General features: G+C 33.7%; 1 protein-coding gene across 3 annotated transcripts in view; it reads right to left on the reverse strand.

Moving 5' to 3' along the window:
- The window catches only part of LOC136029921 (cytosolic 5'-nucleotidase 3-like), a 144,860-nt gene that overhangs the window by 112,613 nt on the left and 11,103 nt on the right, over window positions 1-21,144 (reverse strand). For all 3 annotated transcript variants that reach the window (XM_065708448.1, XM_065708446.1, XM_065708447.1), the window contains exons 2-5: window positions 16,939-17,161; window positions 15,617-15,792; window positions 5,469-5,659; window positions 2,355-2,393 (exon numbers count right to left, since the gene is read on the reverse strand). In XM_065708448.1, the coding sequence (XP_065564520.1) occupies window positions 2,355-2,393; window positions 5,469-5,659; window positions 15,617-15,792; window positions 16,939-17,161 (629 nt within the window). The remainder of the gene's footprint in view (window positions 1-2,354; window positions 2,394-5,468; window positions 5,660-15,616; window positions 15,793-16,938; window positions 17,162-21,144) is intronic.

Here is a 21,144-nt window from a genome sequence, read left to right on the forward strand (position 1 = left end):
CGAGGTATTTAGGAGGAGATAAATAACTCGCTCTTTATGCTAAAGTATTTTTAGTAATTTCAACTATTTATTCTACGGCCTTTCTGATTCAGGGGTCATTCTTAAAGAATTGGGACAAAACTTACGATTTAGTGCAAAGAGCGAGATCTTAACGAGGGTACAAACCCCCTCGTAGACATAATAAAAATATAAGATTATGAAAGTTTGTTACGTAGGTTAATTCTTAAGTTACGTATATTTTTTACTAATAAAAACGTTCGTTAAAAATAAAAAGTTCTAGTTGCTTTTTTAAGTAACCGAAAAATTGGAGGGCAACTAGGCCTCCTTCTCCACCCCTTATTTCTCAAAATCGTCTGATCAAAATTAAGAGAAAGCCATTTAGCCAAAAAAAAGAACTAATATACAAATTTCATTTTAATAATTTATGTGCGGAGAGCCAAAACCAAACATGCATTAATTCAAAAACGTTCAGAAATTAAATAAAAAAAAATAATTTTTTTAGCTGAAAGTAAGTAGCGACATTAAAACTTAAAATGAACAGAATTTACTCCGTATATGAAATGGGTTGTCCCCTCCGCAATCCCTCGCTCTTTACGCTAAAGTTTGACTCTTTGCCACAATTCTACTTTTTAAAACAATTAAAAGCTTTAAAACAAAGGAGAAAAAGAAAACTAAAAAAATATAAATAAAAATAAAAAAACTAAAAAGATAAAAACTTCAAAAAAACTAAAAAGAAAAAAGAAAAAAACTAAAAATCCTAAAAAAAGGTCAAAACCAATAAAAAAAAAACTAAAAGGGGAACACTGGGACACAAATGACGACCGGGATACTGGGAATAATATATATATATATATATATATATATATATATATATATATATATATATATATATATATATATATATATATATATATATATATGTATATATATATATATGTATATATATGTATATATATGTATATATATATATATATGTATATATGTCGACTGACGTCATGTTTGTCAACTGATGAAATTACATACCGGGACACCGGGACACAAATGACGACCGCGACACAGGGAATATAAATGACGACCGGGAACCTCAAAGAGAAATTACACACTGGGACACCCGGACACAAATCACGACCGGGACACAGGGAATATAAATGACGACCGGGACACTGGGACACAACTACAACGGGGACGCCGGGGGCACAGGCGGGATATATAAATGACGACCGGGACACTGGGATTGTTCGAATAGAAATTAGAGACCAGGACACCGGGACACAAATGACGACCGGGGCACAGGGAATATAAAGGACGACCGGGATACTCAAAGAGAAATTACAAACTGGGACACCAGGACACAAATGACGACAGGGACACAGGGAATATAAATGACGACCGGGACACAGGGACACATCATTAGAATAATGAGGTATAGATCTGAATACGGATTGTTTTTCCCATGGACAATTATATGTTGCATGTTCAAGAGTCAGTAAACCTGAAAATCTATTTATATGCATAGACAATGGGACAGCGAAGAATGTTGTATATTCGCGTATTTTACGTAGTTAAAAACACACATATATGTATTTATAAATATATATATATATATATGTATATATATATATATATATCTATTCACAGGTGGGACACAGGGACACAACTACAATGGCGCGTAACGACTTACGCGCGCTGGGGGGCTTGGGGGCTGTGAAGTGCCCCACCAACTAGGTGTTGGGGTGGCGCGAAGCGTCAACCCAACAGCTAGTATATATATATATATATATATATATATATATATATATATATATATATATATATATATATATATATATATATATATATATATATAAAAGTGCTTTGTTTAAATAAGTCACATATATTCCTTTTTTAACGGAATAAAGAAATCTCTGTTCCGACTAAAAGTCGAATCTATATGGTAATGGTCCAAACCATCCTACCCTGTGGATGTGAAACTTGGTTCTTGAAGCTTCAACACGAGAGAGCATGCCTTACATCAAACACTTAAAATTACACCGATGCTTACACCAAACATTTAAAATTCGCTGACAACATCGTATATCTAACTTCGATATTCGCCAACTCTGCAAGATTAGAAGAGATGTCACTACTGCCGTTAAAAGTGCCGTTTTTTCACGTCCTGCGGAGACCACCATAATACCTGCCCCGTCGAATCTTTCTAGTCAAGTCCTGTGATCGGCCCAGTGGCTCCCATTCGAAGATTAATTGGCAGAAGATCGTGAAACCTGGTCCAAAGAGGTCAAAAAGATCCTGGATGCCAGGCGAGGAGGAACGGATGGCTCCCGCCACAAGTACAAGTAAGTAGGTTATAAACTTACCGAGTCTACTGTTTTTGTACTTTTTGATCCTTCACGTCCCTAAAACAAAATTAAATTAAATGATTTCAAAACGAAAAATATGGAATAAAAGTTCAAGTTTCACTAGACCAAACTCGTAATGGAAAACTATCGTTAGCTTGCCCTAAGTATGACTGTGGAATCGGGACCTTACGGTTAAACAAATTACAATGTAAAATCTGAATTTACGATGCCAAGTAAATGGCAAAACCCCTGGTCATGCTGCAGGTTCAAGTTTAAGTAAGGGTCATTAGCGTGCTACCAGGTAAGGGCAAACTGTATTAAGGAGCGACCCGGCTCAATAGTAACGACCGGAATTCTAAGAGCGGAATTTTTATACCAATAGTTGCATCAAAAGAATTTTATTTTAATGCTGATTTTAAATATATAAGTTTGATCAAGTTTATTTACACCCATCAAAAGTAACGAACCTGAGAAAATTTACCTTGTTTTAGAAAATAGGAAGAAACACACCTAAGAAGTCATAGAATCTTAACGAAAATCACACCGTCAGATTCGGCGTATCAGAGGAGACCGTATAGTAGAAGTTTTAAAATCCTGTCTACAAAGAAGTGGAATTTTCTATCTTTTGCCACAAGACAGATCACAGATTACGCGTGTTTACTTGTTTGTTTTTGCTTTTTGTTCTTTTTTCCCAGTGGTGATCGTATCGAACCAGTGGTCCTAGAATATCGCAAAAGGGCTCACTTTAACGGAAATTAAAAGTTCTAGTTCCCTTTTTCAGTGACTGAAAAAATTGGAGGGTGCTTAGGCCCCCTCCCACGCTCATTTTTTCTCAAAGTCACCGGGTCAAAGTTCAAAACCCTAATAAGTATATCTGGAGGGGCGGCAAGTTACAAACTTTGACCAGTGTTTACACATAGTAATGGTTATTGGCAAGTGTACACACGTTTTCAGGGTGATTTTTTTTTGGTTGGGGAAGGAGTTGAGGGGATGGAGTTATGTGGGGGAACTTTACATGGGGGAATTGGTCATAGGGGAAGAGAAATTACATGAAGGGGGCACAGGATTTTCTAGCATTTGTAAAAAAAAGAACAATGACAAAATAAATATGTAAAAGATTTTTCAACTCAAAGTAAGGAGCAGCATTAACACTTAATCGCTCAGAAACTATTATGCGTATGAGGCACTCTTTTATGCTAAAGTATTCCTTGGTAATTTCAACTATTTATTCTACGGTCTTTGTGATTCAGGGACCATTCTTAAGGAATGGGGACAAAATTTAAGCTTTAATGTAAAGAGCGAGGTATTGACGAGGAGGTGAGCCTCCTCATATACATAATAAAACATAAGAATATATAAGTTCGTTAAGTAAGTTAATTCGTAAGTTACGTATATTTTTACTTATAAAAACGTTCATAAAAGATTAAAAATTCTAGTTGTGTTTTTAAGTATAAGAAATTGGAAATTAATTAGGCCTCCTCCCACGCTCCTATTATTTTCAAATCGTCCAATCAAAACTATGAGAGAGCCATTTAGCAAAAAAAAAAAAAATTAATATGCAAATTTCGTTTTAACTATTCATGTGCGGAGAGCCAAAATCAAAACACGCATTAATTCAAAAACGTTCAGAAATTAAATAAAAAATAAGTTTTTTTGACTGAAAGTAAGGAGCGATATTAAAACTTGAAGCGAGCAGAAATTACTCCGTATATGAAGGGGGCTATTCCCTCCTCAGCGCCCCATTCTTTACGCAAAAGTTTTTTACTGTTTTGAAAATAGAGTTGAGAGAAAGAGTCAAACTTTAGCGTAAAGAGAACTCAATGGAGTTCTCGGTAACGAACTGTAATTAGAGAGCAAAGCGACTCAATAGCAACTGAAACTCTAAGAAACAGATTCTTGATAACAACGGATACATCAAAAGGATCGAATATTGATGTTTATTCAAAATACCTAAAATTTATCAAGTTAATATTACCCATCAAAAGTTATGAGTCTAAGAAAATTTGCCCAATTTTGAGAGAAATGGAAGGAAAACCCACATAGCCTACCCTTTAATTGATACTAATAAAAATCACACCATCAGATTCAGCATATCAGAGAATCCTATTAGGTTTCCAGCTACTATATATAAAAATGTGGAATTGAGCATTTTTGGCATTTTTAGTAGTTGTTTTTTTTCCTGGGGTAATCATACAAAACCAGTGATCTTGGAAGATCGAGAGAGGACCAATGATCGGTAATCAAAAGTTGTAGTGCCCTTTTTAAGTGAACGAAAATTAGGCAGCTAGTCCTCCTCCGATGCCCCCTTTTCCCCAAATTCTTCCAATCAAAATTTTGAAATAGCCATTTTGTCCAACATAGTAAAAAGAATCTATTGACGATGTATCTAAGCATGACTTGACCCCCCCCCCTTCCTCCACATTCACCGGGGGGGGAAGGGCTGCAAGCTTTGAATTTTGCTCATTGTTCACAGTAGGAGGGGAGGTTACATGAGGGGATCTTTCCATGAAGGAATTTTCATTAGGGGAGGGGAATTTTTCAAGGAGATAGAGCTGGATTTCCTGGCATTATTTTGAAAACGATCCGAAATTAAGTAAAAAACAAGTTTTCTCGAATGAAATTAAAGCCTCACTCTTTACGCTAAAGTTTTTTTTAGGGCTTTTAAAAAAATTATTATTCTAACTAAACGGTCCTTGTATTTCAGGAGCCATTCTCAAATGATTGGAGCAAAAACTTAAGCTTTAGCATAAAGAGCGAGGTATTAAGGAGGGAGCACCCCCTGATATTCGTAATAACATTCCAAAAATAGCAATATTACTATACAGCCCGTTCACTTCCCTGCATAGGTCTAAAAATTAAATATAAAAAAAAGAAAGAACAGGAAAAAACTTGGCAAAACTACGAGAGAAAAAAACACTATGATCTAAGTCGTCTACAAGAGTAGTCACTTTGTTTTTGTGTAGCAAATTTGAAAATGAATGGGGTTCTATTTATTAAATAACAAATTGTCTTTTTCAAACTGAGCCCAGGGGTACAATGTTTTTAACCCCATATTTCAAAGCATCTATGCTACATTAGCCCTGTGAGAATTCTCGTAGCACTGGTGCGTATAAATTAGCGTTTTTTAATTACCTCATCATTTAAAAATCCTATCTTAAGAATAGTTCCTGGCTCATGAACTCCCTCTGCCATATCAGCGTCACCTAGTGAGTCTCCCATGACTATGACATTATTCCGTTGTTTGATGTCACCAAAATAGGATGTTGCAGTCAAGGCGTGTTGTTTTTTGTTGAACATGAGAACGAGTTTGGTCAGATCATAAGCTTGAATAGAAGAGTTACAAGACAATTAAAAGGGAATAAGGAACATAATATAGGCGTGTATCACAGAGAAACACAGCGGCTCCTCTTAGTCCTGACTCAAAAACATCTCGTTTTTTAAAATAGCTTATCGTTTTTTTATTGTTTTTTTTTCATACCCCATCGGGTTTTGAAAAGGCAGACTTATAATTCTTTTCAAAATTATATTTTATTTTCTGTCTTGATTTTTGCTCAGCGTTTGCTAACTTGAAGAATTAGTTAAATTTTTTTTTAAAGAACAAGGTAAAGGGCTCCAAGTATTCCGTGGTGTATTTGACAAGGACAATTATATTGGTGTACTTTTCGTTCGATCCGAAGCCATTTTGAAGGGATTTTATGCCGATTTTCAAATTCCCACGAAGTTGACTTTACAGTAAAGTTTTACTGTTAATACTGATCGAAATAACAGTTACGGTGCCTGAATCAGCTGAAAATTGCAATTTTTCTTCACGAAACAGTATTGATTAAAGCGTGTTTTTAAAATGTTTGATTATTGAGGGCCGTGGTTCGCTTTTTATTATGTTGCCCCTTCTAAGGCAATCATGATTTATTTCTCACCAGACCACTTCGTAGGGATGGAACTACTGCTGAAGTTTTGGTGGGGGTTCATTCGATTCAAAATTGAAAGTTCTAGTGCCCATTATTAGAGTCATAAGTGACTGAAGAGCATCAAACCCCGTTCCACGTCTTTTTCAGTCGCCCTCCCCTCAAAGACAGCTGATCAAAATTTTTAGATTTAAAATTGTTATTTTATTTAAAATTGTCTACAAAGCCAATAGCTAGAACCTCCAGAGAAGATTTTACCCAAATAGTCTCTGAGAAAAAATATAAATTATGCGAGTCGTAATTTATATAATTACGACTGCATATTTTTTATCAAGCTTTAGTTTCATTACAAGGTTTTGAAAATGCATATTACTGCATATAGCAAGATTCTGATGATTGTATGTCATTTCTTTGTCATTATTTGAGTAGTGCACCCATTTTCTAGCTTTATAAAATCCCCCTCCAACAAGACTAAAAATTAATAAAGTAGGCTTGCTTACAGGTAACATTACCTACAGAGCAAAGTGTATTAGTCTATAAGCCCTGTAGGCAGCAGGGCAAGGTCTGTATTCAACAAAGAGTGATAAAACTCAGGAAGAAAAAACTCAAACAAGGTTTATTAAATGAATATAGATTACAGACCTTGCCCTCCTACCTGCAGGGCTTGTGCACTAATAAACTGTGCTCTGTAGGTAATGTTTCCTGTAATCAAGCCCATTTTATGCATTTTTAGCTTGCCCTGTAGAGGAGGAAGGTCAACCAAAAATGGATGCACTTCTAGAATTAGCATTTCTAAGTGCTTTAAACTGGAAACTATGCTGCTTTGCAGCATTGCAGCGAGTCGTTATTATATAAATTATGCGAGTCGTCCAATGTTTTACATATGGTTTATTATTGTGAAAGGGATTTTTTTTTATCCTGGCTGCGTGCGAAAAGGTTAAGGGTATTAGGATGAAACTTAGGTGATGTTAAGGTCATTTTGAACTAAATCAAAATTATACATATGCACCTTGAATCAAAATTATACATATGCACCTTGTTGTCAAAATATCCTCTTTGCAAGACCTCGGGAAGAGCTAAGGTTATTAACGTGAAACATTCAGGGCGAGATGAGGTTGATATTGAAATATATCGATAGACACTATGTACATTAGTGTTGTCAAAAGGGTGCATATGTAATGTGTCAAGAACGGCTAAAGGTGTTAAGTTGGAACTCTCAGCGCATATTGAACTGAATCAAAAGACAATTTGTGCATGCAGGTTCCCAAAAAGACCTATCTTGAATATGTCAGGAACGGCTAAGGACAATGAGTTGAACCATCACGACATGTTGAAGGGGATGCTAACTTAAATAAAAAAAATATGCGCTAATTGTATTAGCTTGGAACTTTCAGGACATGTTGAGCAAGATGTTGAACTAAATCCAAGACGGGCATCCTGGTTGTCATCATGGCGTATTTACGAAGTATTTGCAAGATTTGATTTTTTTAGGTATGAGGAGGGGGATGTTTAGCTAACCAATAGAGGGTGTGTGCATCTGTTTTGTCAAAAAGGCGTACCCACAATATTTCAGGAACGACTAAGGGTGTTAATCTGAAGCGTTCAGGGCCTGTGAAACTAAATCAAAAGACAATAGATGCACCCAGCTCACTAATAGCATGTATCTAAAAAAATTATCTAAAAAAATTATTTAAAATTATTTTAAAAAATTAAAAAATTTTATAATTAAAAAAAAAATAAAAAAAAATATTAGATAAAAAATTAACTAAAAAAAGGTATTGCTATTAGGTTTTTAGCGCTTTTACTTTTAAGTAAAGGTTTTTAGTGCTAATAGGTTATTAGTGCTTTTAGGGCATGTTGAGAACTAAATAAAAAAAACCCGAACATATTTAGGATATCCTAAATTTGATTTTGCAATATCATGAACGCTAAAAGAATTAAGATGTAACTTTCAAAGAATGCCAAAGTGGACGTCAAACTAAATCAACAGACGCTATGTACATCCAGGTTGTAAAGAGGAGATCCTTGCAATAGTTCATGGCCGACTAAGGATATTATGCTAGAACTTTCAAGGAATCTTGAGGAGAATTTTAAGCTAAACACAAAGATACTCTGTATGTTCAGGCTGTCAAAAGGTTTTATCTGCAATATTTGGAAACAGCTAAGGGTATTAAGTTGATAATTTCCAGGAAAGTTGAGGACGATACTAAAACTAAATTAAATGACACTCTCTGCATCCAGTTTGTTAACAGGGTGTAGTTTGTTAACAGGGTGTAGTTTGTTAACAGGGTGTATTTGGGATATTAGGGTTTAAAGTTGAAATTTTCAGGGAATATTGAACTAAATTAAAAGACATTACTTGCATCTGGTTTTACAAAAGGGTGTGTCTGTAATATATTTGGAACATCTAAAAAGATTTTAGATGAAACTTTCAGGGAATGTTATAGGAATATTGACCATAACTAAAAGACACTAGGATCATCCAGATTGTCAAAAGGGTGAATATGTAATAGCCTATATTAGGAATGGTTAAAGGTATTAATTTGAAGCTTTCAAGGCATGTTGAGGGTGATATTGAAATAAATTAATAAACAATACATGCAACCATGTTGTCAAAACAGCGTAGCTCTAATAGTACAGGAATGGTTACGGTTATTAAGTTGAAACTTTCAGGGCATGATTAACTAAATCAAAAAGATACTATTTGGATTCAGGTTGTCCAAATAGTGTATCTGTAATGGCTCAGGAGTCGCTATGTGTCTTAAGTCGAAACTTTTAGGGAATGTTGAACTAAATCAAAAGAGATTATGTGCATTCAGATTGTCAAAATGGCTTATTTCAAATATCAAAGGCATGACTAAGAGTACAGTTTAAAAGTTCACAGATGAAACTTTGAGGGGATATTAGGGGACGATGGCAATGTAGGATTTGAATTTTAACTTATGGGGACCGGGAGCTCATTAAGAACAGAAAAATCTCGAAGAAAACAGTGGCTGAATTGATTCTTAGTGCAAAAGAATCTTTGTGTTTATGGTTTTTGGGTTGTAGAATTGAAAGACCCTGTCAAACATTCCAGGCAACGTCAACACTTCGACTAAAGTGAGCAATAATTGTGTATGTGAGCAATAATTGTGAGCTAAAGTGAGCAATAATTGTTTATGTATTTTTTTCTCGAAAACGGGACTTTGTGGCCTAAAAAATATCTATATAGGTTCGAAAGTTTGAGAAAATTCGTTAAAAGCCTCAATTTGGAAAAAAATTCAAAGGAACGAGGCCATTTTTGTAGACATCAGTATTGCAGTGACGTTGTCACACTTGTTGCATTTGTGTGAAAAAATTAAAGATTGTCATGCAAGGGGAGGTTTTCATCTAATTGCTTAAAGAGTAAATAACTGGTAATTGCAAAAATATTTGTATATATTTTAACAAGGGATACAAGAATTCCAAACCATAAAGAAAAAACCAAAAGGTTGAATTTTAGTAGAAATTGCTGTCAGAAATCAGACTTACTTCAACAGTCGAATATCTTTGAAAAGACCGAAGTATGAAAAGACATTAAATTGCTTAAAGAGCAGAAAAGTGGTTATTGCAAAAGCCTTTCTATATATTTTAACAAGGGATTACAACAATTCAAAAACCAAAAATAAAAGTTTGAAGCTTAGTAGACAGTCAGTGTTAGAAATTGGGCGTGCTTCAATAGTCAAGGATCTTTGAAAAGACAGAAGTATGAAAAGATATATCAGGATGAAAAAATTATCTAGAGTTAGACTCAAAAGCAAAAATTTACAAGTGCATAACACTTGTAAATTTTTGCATCCTGTTGGAGACAAAAATTTGTTGGATGAAAAAGAATTTTTTGTCCCACCACCTGAATAAGTAACAATTCTACAACCCGGACCATCATGTAAGACTAGACCAATAAGGGCAGCTTAAACAAAGGGCATTGGCAAATTGTCTGAAATAATGAAAATCCAAAATGAAGAACAAAGAAAAATGGGGTTGATCGATGAATATGAAGCACAGATAAAGATGCTTAGAAAACTAGTGAAAGTGAGAACCGCAACAGCTAAGGAAAAAGGCATGGAATAAACGAAAACAAGATTCACATTGAATTGTAAACGAAATTGAACAGCAATCTGCGATTGGAAACTGGAAAAGACGTATTATTATCTACAATTTCTTAAAAATTAAATGAGATGATGCATGAATCTAAATTGCTAAAGCAAATGTGTGGAAAAAACTTTCTGAGGTAAAGATGAACAAAACTGAACAATGAAATCTACGCTTGAAAAACAAGAAAAAGTGAAGACTAGCAAAAAAAACGATCTAAATAGGTCAGGACTTTAAGAAAGAATTTGTTTTTTTCATAAGGTGGCTGTATCGAACCTGTGGCGACGTCATAACATCAAGAAAATGCTCAAATTGTCTGCGGTTAGATGACAAGCAAAAATGAGAATCCATATAAAGAAGCCTGCGGCTTGCCGAGTACCGGGCTCTGTCGGTGAAGCCACCGGATCCAGGTACCTTGTATACATTCAAGGTTGTAACAGGATGGGGGTCAAGATGGCTTGAGCCCTTTAGAAGGCCAAATATTATGCATATTTTCAATCCATTTGTTTGAACAATATTTACCCAGTGCATCTATCCAAAATCTATTCTCCATCTATTTATTCTCTAGTGTATCCAGGATTAAAGATTGCTGCTGGGTTTTGTTCCAAATAAATAAAGCATGCCATAATCTTAATTATTAAAATATAAGCACAAAACCCCACTACATCTTAAAAGTATTTATTAAGACCAATAAAAAACAGCGTCAATTAAAGACAAACAGAAATCAAAGATTTTTCCTAAAAGAAGCTTTTCCAAAAAAAGTAAAGAGCTACATTAAAGCGAAGACCAGCAGAATTAAAGTTAAAAAATTATAAATCAAACTTAAAATAAAAAAGAGGCCACTTTTAATAAATAAATGATATCCAAAACGAACAAAATTTACAATAAATAATCAAGCCAAATTAAAAACGAACAAAAATTAACACAATCAAATAGTAAGGCTTACATCCCTAACCTTTCGAAAGGCCAAAGTATCTACTTTTTACTGAAAACATTTTGAAGTTTAAATATTGTTTCTTTTATAACGTTAACAAGTCCGAGACTGCTGAGTCTTCCAGAAATGTATATCAATATATAACAAACAGCCAATCAGCTTTTACTAATTCATTTCAGAAATATTGACAATTATAGCTATTCGTTGTTTTTTTTTATTGCTGATATTTTGACAAATAAACATAAATCTCGAACAAAAATCATTTTGGAGAAAGTACAAATGACGTTTTGATCTTTAGAAGGCTTAGGGGAGTTAGCTCTACTCTTGTTTGTTATTTTTAAGAAATTGATTTTTATTTAAAAACTGTTTCTATTATAGAAGGCACTATATTTAGCAATTTCTTTCAAAATAGGCCATTAAACAGCTCTCTATGATGTTCCCGAGCCCTACTAGCTGTGGAGGAAAAAGAAAAGGAGAAAGGGCTCCTTCGATGCAGAATTTCGTAATTGCGGCTAATTTTCTTGTTTTTTTTTTAGTCAATAGCCTTTTCTGGTTGTCTAACAGTTCGTGGTAACGAACTGTAGTAAGGAGCGACCCGGCTCAATAGTAACCAAAACTCTAAAAAATTGAATTTTGATATCAATAGCTACATCAAAAGGTTCGCATTTTAATGCTGATTTTAAATATATAAGTTTCATCAAGTTTAGTCCTACCCATCAAAAGTTAAGAGCCTGAGAAAATTTGCCTTATTTAGGAAAATAGGGGGAAACACCCCCTAAAAGTCGTAGGATCTTAACGAAAATGACACCATCAGATTCAGCGTATCAGATAACCCTACTGTAGAAGTTTCAAGCTCCTATCTACAAAAATGTGGAATTTTGTATTTTTTGCCAGAAGACAAATCACGGGTGCGTGTTTATTTGTTTGTTTGTTTTTTTTTTGTTTTTTTTCCCCAGGGGTCATCGTATCGACCAAGTGGTCCTAGAATGTCGCAAGAGGGCTCATTCTAACGGAAATGAAAAGTTCTAGTGCCCTTTTTAAGTGACCAAAAAATTGGAGGGCATCTAGGCCCCCTCCCACGCTCATTTTTTCCCAAAGTCAACAGATCAAAATTTTGAGATAGCCATTTTGTTCAGCATAGTCGAAAACCATAATAACTATGTCTTTGGGGATGACTTACTCCCCCACAATCCCTGGGGGAGGGGCTGCAAGTTACAAATTTTGACCAGTGTTTACATATAGTAATGGTTATTGGGAAGTGTACAGACGTTTTCAGGGGGATATTATTTTGTTTGGGGGTGGGGCTGAGGAGAGGGGGCTATGTTGGAGGATCTTTCCTTGGAGGAATCTGTCATGGGGGAAGAAAAATTCAATGAAAAGGGCGCAGGATTCTCTAGCATTACTATAAGAAAACAATGAAAAATAAACATGAAAACGTTTTTTCAAATGAAAGGAAGAAGTAGCATTGAAACTTAAAACGAACAGAGATTATTACGCATATGAGGGGTTCTAAAAATACTTTAGCATAAAGAGCGAGGTATTTAGGAGGAGATTAATACCTTGCTCTTTATGCTAAAGTATTTTTAGTAATTTCAACTATTTATTCTACGGCCTTTCTGATTCAGGGGTCATTCTTAAAGAATTGGGACAAAACTTACGATTTAGTGTAAAGAGCGAGGTATTAACAAGGGTACAAACCCCCTCGTATACATAATAAAAATATAAGGCTATGAAAGTTTGTTACGTAAGTTAATTCTTAAGTTACGCATATTTTTTACTAATAAAAACGTTCGTTAAAATTAAAAGTTCTAGTTGCCTTTTTAAGTAACCGAAAAATTACAGGGCAACTAGGCCTCCTTCCTCACACCTTATTTCTCAAAATCGTCTGATCAAAACTAAGAGAAAGCCATTTAGCCAAAAAAGGAATTAATATGCAAATTTCATTTTAATAATTTATGTGCGGAGGGCCAAAACCAAACATGCATTAATTCAAAAACGTTCAGAAATTAAATAAAAAAAACTAATTTTTTTAGCTGAAAGTAAGGAGCGACATTAAAACTTAAAACGAACAGAAATTACTCCGTATATGAAATGTGTTGTCCCCTCTGCAATCCCTCGCTCTTTACGCTAAAGTTTGACTTTTTGCCACAATTCTACTTTTTAAAACAATTAAAAGCTTTAGCGTAAAGAGCGAGGGATTGCAGAGGGGACAACCCATTTCATATACGGAGTAATTTCTGTTCGTTTTAAGTTTTAATGTCGCTCCTTACTTTCAGCTAAAAAAATTAGTTTTTTTTTATTTAATTCAAGCCAAGGGACGGTAAGTTTCCTATATAAGGGCATTGGACAAGGCGGTTCTAAAAGTGTTCTTGTTTTTTTTTCAGGCTCTATTTGTAGAAGCAATGGATTTATATCTTAGTATGGGATGTGATCGTCACTTACTAGATTGGTAGCTACCACCGCAACCCGGATTCTTTACTACAACAGCCCTTATGATGACGAGAATTTAAAAAAAAAATAGCATACAGGAAAAAACTAATGGCTTTTGTTATTTGGAAAAGTAGAAGAGACCAACTTTAGGCAATCAGGCATCTAAATAAGTTTAATATATTCCATGGTTTGCTCTTTACTAGGTTCCACCTATCTTTTCAGTCAGGTTACCGATGAAACTTTCATTATCACCGTTTGTAATTAACTATACTGATACTCTATATAATAACTTGCTATGAAATAATTCATTCTTTCATATATTACTAGGTTGTTAGCCACCGCCGTAACCCGAATTGTCTCTTACTAGGTTGCTATCTACCGCTGCAACCAGGATTAATTTTCGACGTAAAGTTTTAGCCATAAATCACGCATCGAATAGATTAAACCCAACAGAAAGCAAAACTAATTTTAAAATTATCAGGTTTTTTTCTAGTTTGAATTAGAAAATTTAAATTATTTCTCAGACACATTAAACATGTTTGCAGTTTACATAATAACTTTAGCAATTCTGAACTGAGAACAGGAATCAAATAAAATTTTATTTTGAAATCTTCCTTTTTGCTATGGAAATATAGCAAAATGTTATAGAAATGGGCACTTTAGGAGTTAAGCCAAAAGTTTGGTTTCAGGAAACAATTATAAATTTAAAGTGAGAGATATCATAAAATTATTTTATTTAAAATCTTCAGGAATTATTCCAGACTCAATTGAAAATCATATTTTTCTTAAAACCCTAAAGAAATTGCTTAATTTTATCTACATCTTTTTTATAAGTTTATAAATCCTGTTTTCATCTTCGTATGTAAGAAGATGTTAAAAACATTTGCTGCAACAATGCTATAGAAAAATATAGTTTTTAGTCAAAAATTGATTCAATTTAAAAATTATTTTTGCTAATTACAGAAGGTTTTTGATCGCACCAAATTCATTTCAAAATGAGCCATTAAACGGCTTTCTATGATTTCTCAGTGCCTTGCTGGCTGAGGAGAAAAAAAGGAAAGAAAAAAAAATCCGTTGATGTAGAATATCATACTTGCAGCCACTTTTCCTGTTTTTTAAACCAATGGATTTTCCTCATTATTCAAGCCAAGGAGCTGTAATTTTTCTATATAGGTATTTCTAAAAGGGTACTTTGTGTTTCGATTTGACACTATTTTTAGGAGTTTTGTGCTATTTTTTTTTTTACGAGGGACGTGATCGTCTCTTACTAGGTTGCTAGCTTCTGCTGCAGCCGAAATAGTTTCTGTTCATTTTAGTTCAGTTGATTGTTCATTGTAATTTAAATTTATGAGTTTTTCCAAGTTTATAATTTGACTAAATTTGAATTATGATTTGAATTTACTTTCTTTCCTAGAATTGTTTTTCGTATATTACATTTGAAAAACACTGCCAATACATGAGACAAGTCAACGTCCTTTCCCTGGGGGGAAGGGAGGGGTATTTAAGGGTGAAATTATTCTCAACTCCCAAATATTGAGACGTTGAGGCACAATATGTTGATTTTACTAATATGTTGATACATTAATAAAAACAGGTAATTGGCAAAAGGGTAAAGCTGAAATATCTTTTCCAAAGAAAGCCAAAGAAAAGAGCCATATTAGTAAATAACATAATTTAAGGGATGTAAATAACTGGAAAATACCATCACTAGGAAGTAAATTTCCCTAGGGATGAGGCAAGTGCTATCAGGAGTTTTAATTTTTACCATTATTTAAGACTAAGTGCTCCTTATTTTCCCTTTTCAGAACGTACTGTCTTGTCTCCTCTAGTGAGAAGAGCACTGTCTTGTGACTTCTTTCTGGTGTTCATGCCACTGAGACTTCCCACCCACATGTACTCACCTATAAACTTGCCATCTGGTGCAAAGGTTGCGAAATTGCTAATGGTGTGAACATTTGTTTTTTTTAAGCCATGCTGAACCAAACATGCGTCAATTACGTCACCGATGCCCGCAGAAAAAATAAGAAAAGGTATATCCATTCTGAAAGTCATGTCAACGAAAGCATCAAGTCCATCTCTGAAAAAAAGTACACATGAGTTAAAATTGACGAAGTGCTCTCGCAATAAATTTGGAAACATCGAAAATGTAAGAGAAACGAAGAGAAACAAAGAGCAAAGGAAAAGCTCTGCGACGGAGATAGAGGGCTAGGTTTGGTATAGTAGGATAAAAGGATGAAAGTATTCAGAGCATGGCAAGCTCTAACTGTCCCATCGGCAGGAAAATTCGGTGCAACTTTTTAAAAAGAAAGAAAATACAAATAGTTTCAAGCAACAACAATTTCGAAATTGACAAACAAAAAGAGAGAGAGAGAGAGTGAGTAAGATAGAAATAGAAGCATCTTGAGAGAGGAATGGGAGTAGTTGAAGAAATAAGGATAAGAAAATAAAGAGGGGGCGAAAAAACGGAAGAAGGGAAGACTGAAGAGGGAGTGTCACCAGGAGGAATATATTAATTTATCTGTGAAGGAAAATTTAGTCAAGGATGATTTCTGCAGTAAATCGTTCTTGATGGTAGGCATCTGGGAGGAACAAAAATATTTTACGACTTTCTCCCGTTTAATAAATCAAAATCAATAAATCGAAAAATCAAAGATTAGATAAAATCATACATGTTACCAGTGGGGTCATTCCTTACTAAAACCAATATGCTCAGAAACATAAATAAAGTAATATCAATGGGACAAAACTGAAACCAGACATTCGTTCTTAATTTTTTTCCCTAGGAACCAAAAACGAAAAGTCAGAACTAAAAACTATTTCTTCCATAGAGCATCCACGGTTATTACAACCAAGAAAAACAATTCTGAAAAATTTCCCAAAAGCCAACCCCTTAGACCAAAATATAAACAGACTTATTAATGCCAAAAAAGATTTATTTAAAGCAGATCTCAAAGAACACACAGACTTCCTTAGCTCCTTAGATACAGAAAGGTTTAATAATACCCTGTCTAATTTACTAGATTTCTCAGGGTATTGAAATTAGTAAGATCCTATCCCCACTTAAGCCGTCTGTAGGTCAAGAATTTAGCAATTTCATTTCTGAAGCAGACCTGATCTTTTACCGACAGACGTAAAACATGGCCATTGAAGCACAATGGGGTTTCTGTAAGACCACAATATAATAAAATACTTAGTAACTAAGAATTCCCCCCCTTTATTATACCTAAAATGTATTTCTGATTCTTGAACCATCGTTTCAAAATCCTTCTTATAGATATCGCATTTTTTCAAGGCTTCGTGTATTCCATCATACCATTGCTGCATATAAGGGATTTTTTCCTCAGGAGTCAAATGAGGGTCCACTTCAATGGGGTAATACTGGTGCAGTAGTCTTCTATTTTCATCTTTAAATTCTTGGGTAACTCTGCTACTTCGCCCAACAATGCCTAAAATAAATATAAATTGGTTTGAAAGAAATGAAAATAAAAAGAGAAAAGTGATTAGCTTAGAAATATAGCGCAATAGAACAGTGCCAGAACCTAAAACTAGTAAGTGGAACATGAAACACTCAAGTTTTTTCTCGTAGGCAATGGACATTTTGACCTGAAAAAATTGTGTTATTTACAGTAAAAAAAAGCAATTCTTTAATTAAAAAATAATAAGGAAACAGCCAAAATCCTGTTCCGATTATATGAACATCAGAGTACTTCTTAGAAACTTAGTGAAGCATATTAGTCATTTTAGAGGAAACTTTTTAAAACTCTAGTCAAAACAACTTATAGGGATGTTACAGGTATTTTAACCTAAATGTTCTTTAGATGTCTCAAGACTTCTTCCTTACATAATTTCCATCATTTATACTCCTCCCTAACTTGAACTCCCTTAAACGCCCCGCTACAGTAATTCGACATATTGTCAAACATTTAAGGTTTATGTTTAGGTTACGCAACACGCCTACAGCTATAACCTATCTAGGATAAACATATCATTAAATATATTAGTTTCAGATTCATGTATTTATCCTACCGTGATTACTCAGGCTTTTTTTTAGAAAATGATAAAACTTTATTAAAAAACAGAAGAAGTTCCTTATTTTCATATATTTCCACACCTTTTCAAGGTATTTTTCCGTCTAAAAGAAACTACTTAGCAAACTTCAAAATCTACATCGCAGACGTATTAGTCTGTAGCTAAACTGTCGCTGTCTTGGCGTTGAAACACTAAAAACCATAGGGGTGCAGAAAATAACATCCAAGACTAGAATAGGGAGCGCAACCTTAATCAAATTGATAATATTTTTTTATTCCCTACCATTGCATGATTCCCAACTCAGGCATGTCTCACATACCTATTGTGTTTTACCCAGATTTTGCTACGTGTTAGTGTAAGAGTTTTGGGGTTTGGATAGCCGTCTGAACATTAAGTTTCTCCTTATTATAAATACCACATTCGTGAAATTTGTAAATAATAAAGTTCATGAAATTTATAAATAAGCAAAAAATAAATTTATAAATTAATTAAAATAATATTAGTCAAAATTCATGAGAAATTTATAAATAAAAAAAAAGATTTTGTCAACCCAATAGAACCGAAAGTGCTTATAAGTTAAAATGAAGTTACAGAGAAAAGTAAAATAGAAAGATATAATCTTATTGCGTAAGGCCAAAATTTATTTTATGAAAAAAGAAAATTTAAATTATATTTAGGAACTTGACGCATATTCACCAGTTAAGACTAATCCGTCTTTTCATCGTGGTAATTTTATGTGATATATTACCAAATCATGACTAATTGTAAATTGGGACAACCATGTCCTTAGTTCTTAGAAGACTTTGTCCTCATGCCACACTAAATCGGATAACTCTATTATCAGGATATCTTTGGACTATAGTGAAGCTTTGAATTCTCACCAGAGTTGCCACCCAAAACTTTTTTAAAGCTCCCAACACCCAATACTATTTTTTATACTTTTTCATATGCTAGAATTGCATTTGCCCCGAGGAACTGGTTTAGTTCAAAGTCCAAATTTATTGAGGGAATATCCCAAGGTTACCCATTCAAATATTTATCTTCATTATTCCAGGAGTTTTTCTTTATCCCAATTTGAATGCGAAATTAGCCATTTGGGAGGGCGCAACGATTATTACTGATATTATCATTCTACTATAGATTTCCGAAAAAATCCATATTTCTATCTGAATATCATTAATTCATTAATGAAATAGACCTATTACGTCTTGATAGCTCTGGAAAGGTGTCAAGGTACCAGGATTATTTGTATTGCTTATGCTTTGTTCCAGTGTTTTCCAAACTGAGTGGTGTGCCTCTTGGCACGAACTAGACTAATGAGAGGCACGAATATCTTGCAGGATTGGCAAAAAATTGCGAGTTGAAGAACGAATTGATGTAGTTAAATACGCGTGGTTAACTACGATATGTCAATCTAAAATTTTTTAGGAAAGAAAAAAAAGAGGATAATAGGAAAGAAAAAAAAGAGGATTATTTAAAAAATTAAATAAAAAAAGAAATTAAAAAAGAATTAAAATTAAAAAAAATTAAAAAAATTAAAAAAGAAATTAAAAATTAAAATTAAAAAAGAGGATAAGAAAAAAAAAGGAAAAAAGAGGAAAGAAAAAAAAGAGGATATTAGGAAAGAAAAAAAAAGAGGATAATATAATTGAAGATATGTTTTTTTTTTCCGAACACAATCCTGGCAAAGCCATATCCAACGAAGTTTTTAATACAATTGACAATTCTTTAGGGAGAAAGGGATATTGCGAAATAATTCCGTTTGATTTTGTACATACGATGCAATGTCAATATTAAGTTAAAAAACTGGCCTTCTAGCACTAATTAAATGATGTTCTCTGGAACATCATTGATTTCAATGATGTGAAATCTGCTTATGGAGTGAAATCTACTCCACAGAGCAGATTTCATAAAAAACAACATAAGCGAAGAACTCCATGACTTTTTTTTTACAAAAGTTATAAAATACATAAGAAACAGTCCGTTTTAATTTTAGCTGTTTACAAAGCTGTTTGATGATATAACAGCTACTTAAACTTCACTTTTGATCGTTTTGTATATATTTTACGTTGACTATCTTGTGCCAAAGTGATTCAGAGAATACATGAACCCAAAAAGAAAGTTCCAATATTTATCTAAAAATTCAAAATGACGACTCAAATATACCTAGGGGTGGTAGTTTGATAATTAAACTGAGTTGTTAAACTGAGTTGTTCTATACATATTTTTATGTATAGAAGCTTGAAGCCTTTACGGGGGGATTTCTGATATTTTGAATCTGGTGGTGGGATTTTCATTAATACCATAAGACTTTTAAGGATGTTTCCCTCTTTTTCAAAAATTGGCAAATTTCCTAAGGCTCGTAACTTCTGATCGGTAAGATTAAACTGATTGAACTTAATTAATTTAGAATCAGTATACAAACTTGATTCGTTTGGTGTACCCATTGCTATCAAAACTCGGTTTTTTTTTAGAGTTTTGGTTACTACGAAGAATATTCACTAAGGCCCTATACACAAACTTAATTCAAAATGATCTTACAAAATATTGTAAAAAAAACCAATGGACATAATACAGAACCTGTGTTAATGAGCCTGAGAGTCAAAAAAGGTCTACAAGATCAGCAGCCAAAAAAGCAAGAGCAGCATTAATAACGTGTTTTTAAATCATTCTCTTTCATTTCATTGAACTGCCTCGTTTCATTACAATTTATTAATCTGTCCTAGTTGAATTCCGCTGAGGTAAGGATGCTGGGACTGTTTTGAAAAATTTTTCATTTTAGTTGTTTTGATTTTAACCTTTTGTAAGTCTTTTCTTCTTATATGTTTATGTCTTGCTGAGGACAGTCCTTGGACATAGGGCTGAAATATTCATTCTAATTTGTTTCCCACTGTCTTGTGAACAGAATTCGCTATTGTTCCTCTTGTTTTTGGTGTTTATTTCGGTTATTTTTGAGCAGCGGCACTCCTCATGAAAATAATATAGAATGGTTATTCGTCCTCTTGATTTTTGTAAAAGTTTGTCTTAATAAATTTTCTATTACTAAAAATTTTGTTTTGGTATTATTTCATAAAATGGAAGGGAGATACCATAGATAAGATCAGATTTAATACAAAAAGCCTGCGTGGAATGGCAACACAAAATACAACCTACAAACAAAGCTTGAGGAACAAAATACAACTTTAAATAATACAAACCAAAAAAAGAACAAAAACCACAACAAGGTCAACAATTTTAACCGACAAACAACAATCATAATAAAATTTAACTCCAGAACTGAGAAAAATCTATCCCTTCGATCACAATTCCCTATGTTTAATCCCTATACAAAGAAACTTACACAACTGTTTAATAGCACACGTATTCCTCTCAGACATCCGCTCAATTAACTAACATTTAC

The sequence above is a fragment of the Artemia franciscana genome, chromosome 8, assembly GCF_032884065.1.
Source record: "Artemia franciscana chromosome 8, ASM3288406v1, whole genome shotgun sequence".
NCBI classification, from domain to species: domain Eukaryota; kingdom Metazoa; phylum Arthropoda; class Branchiopoda; order Anostraca; family Artemiidae; genus Artemia; species Artemia franciscana.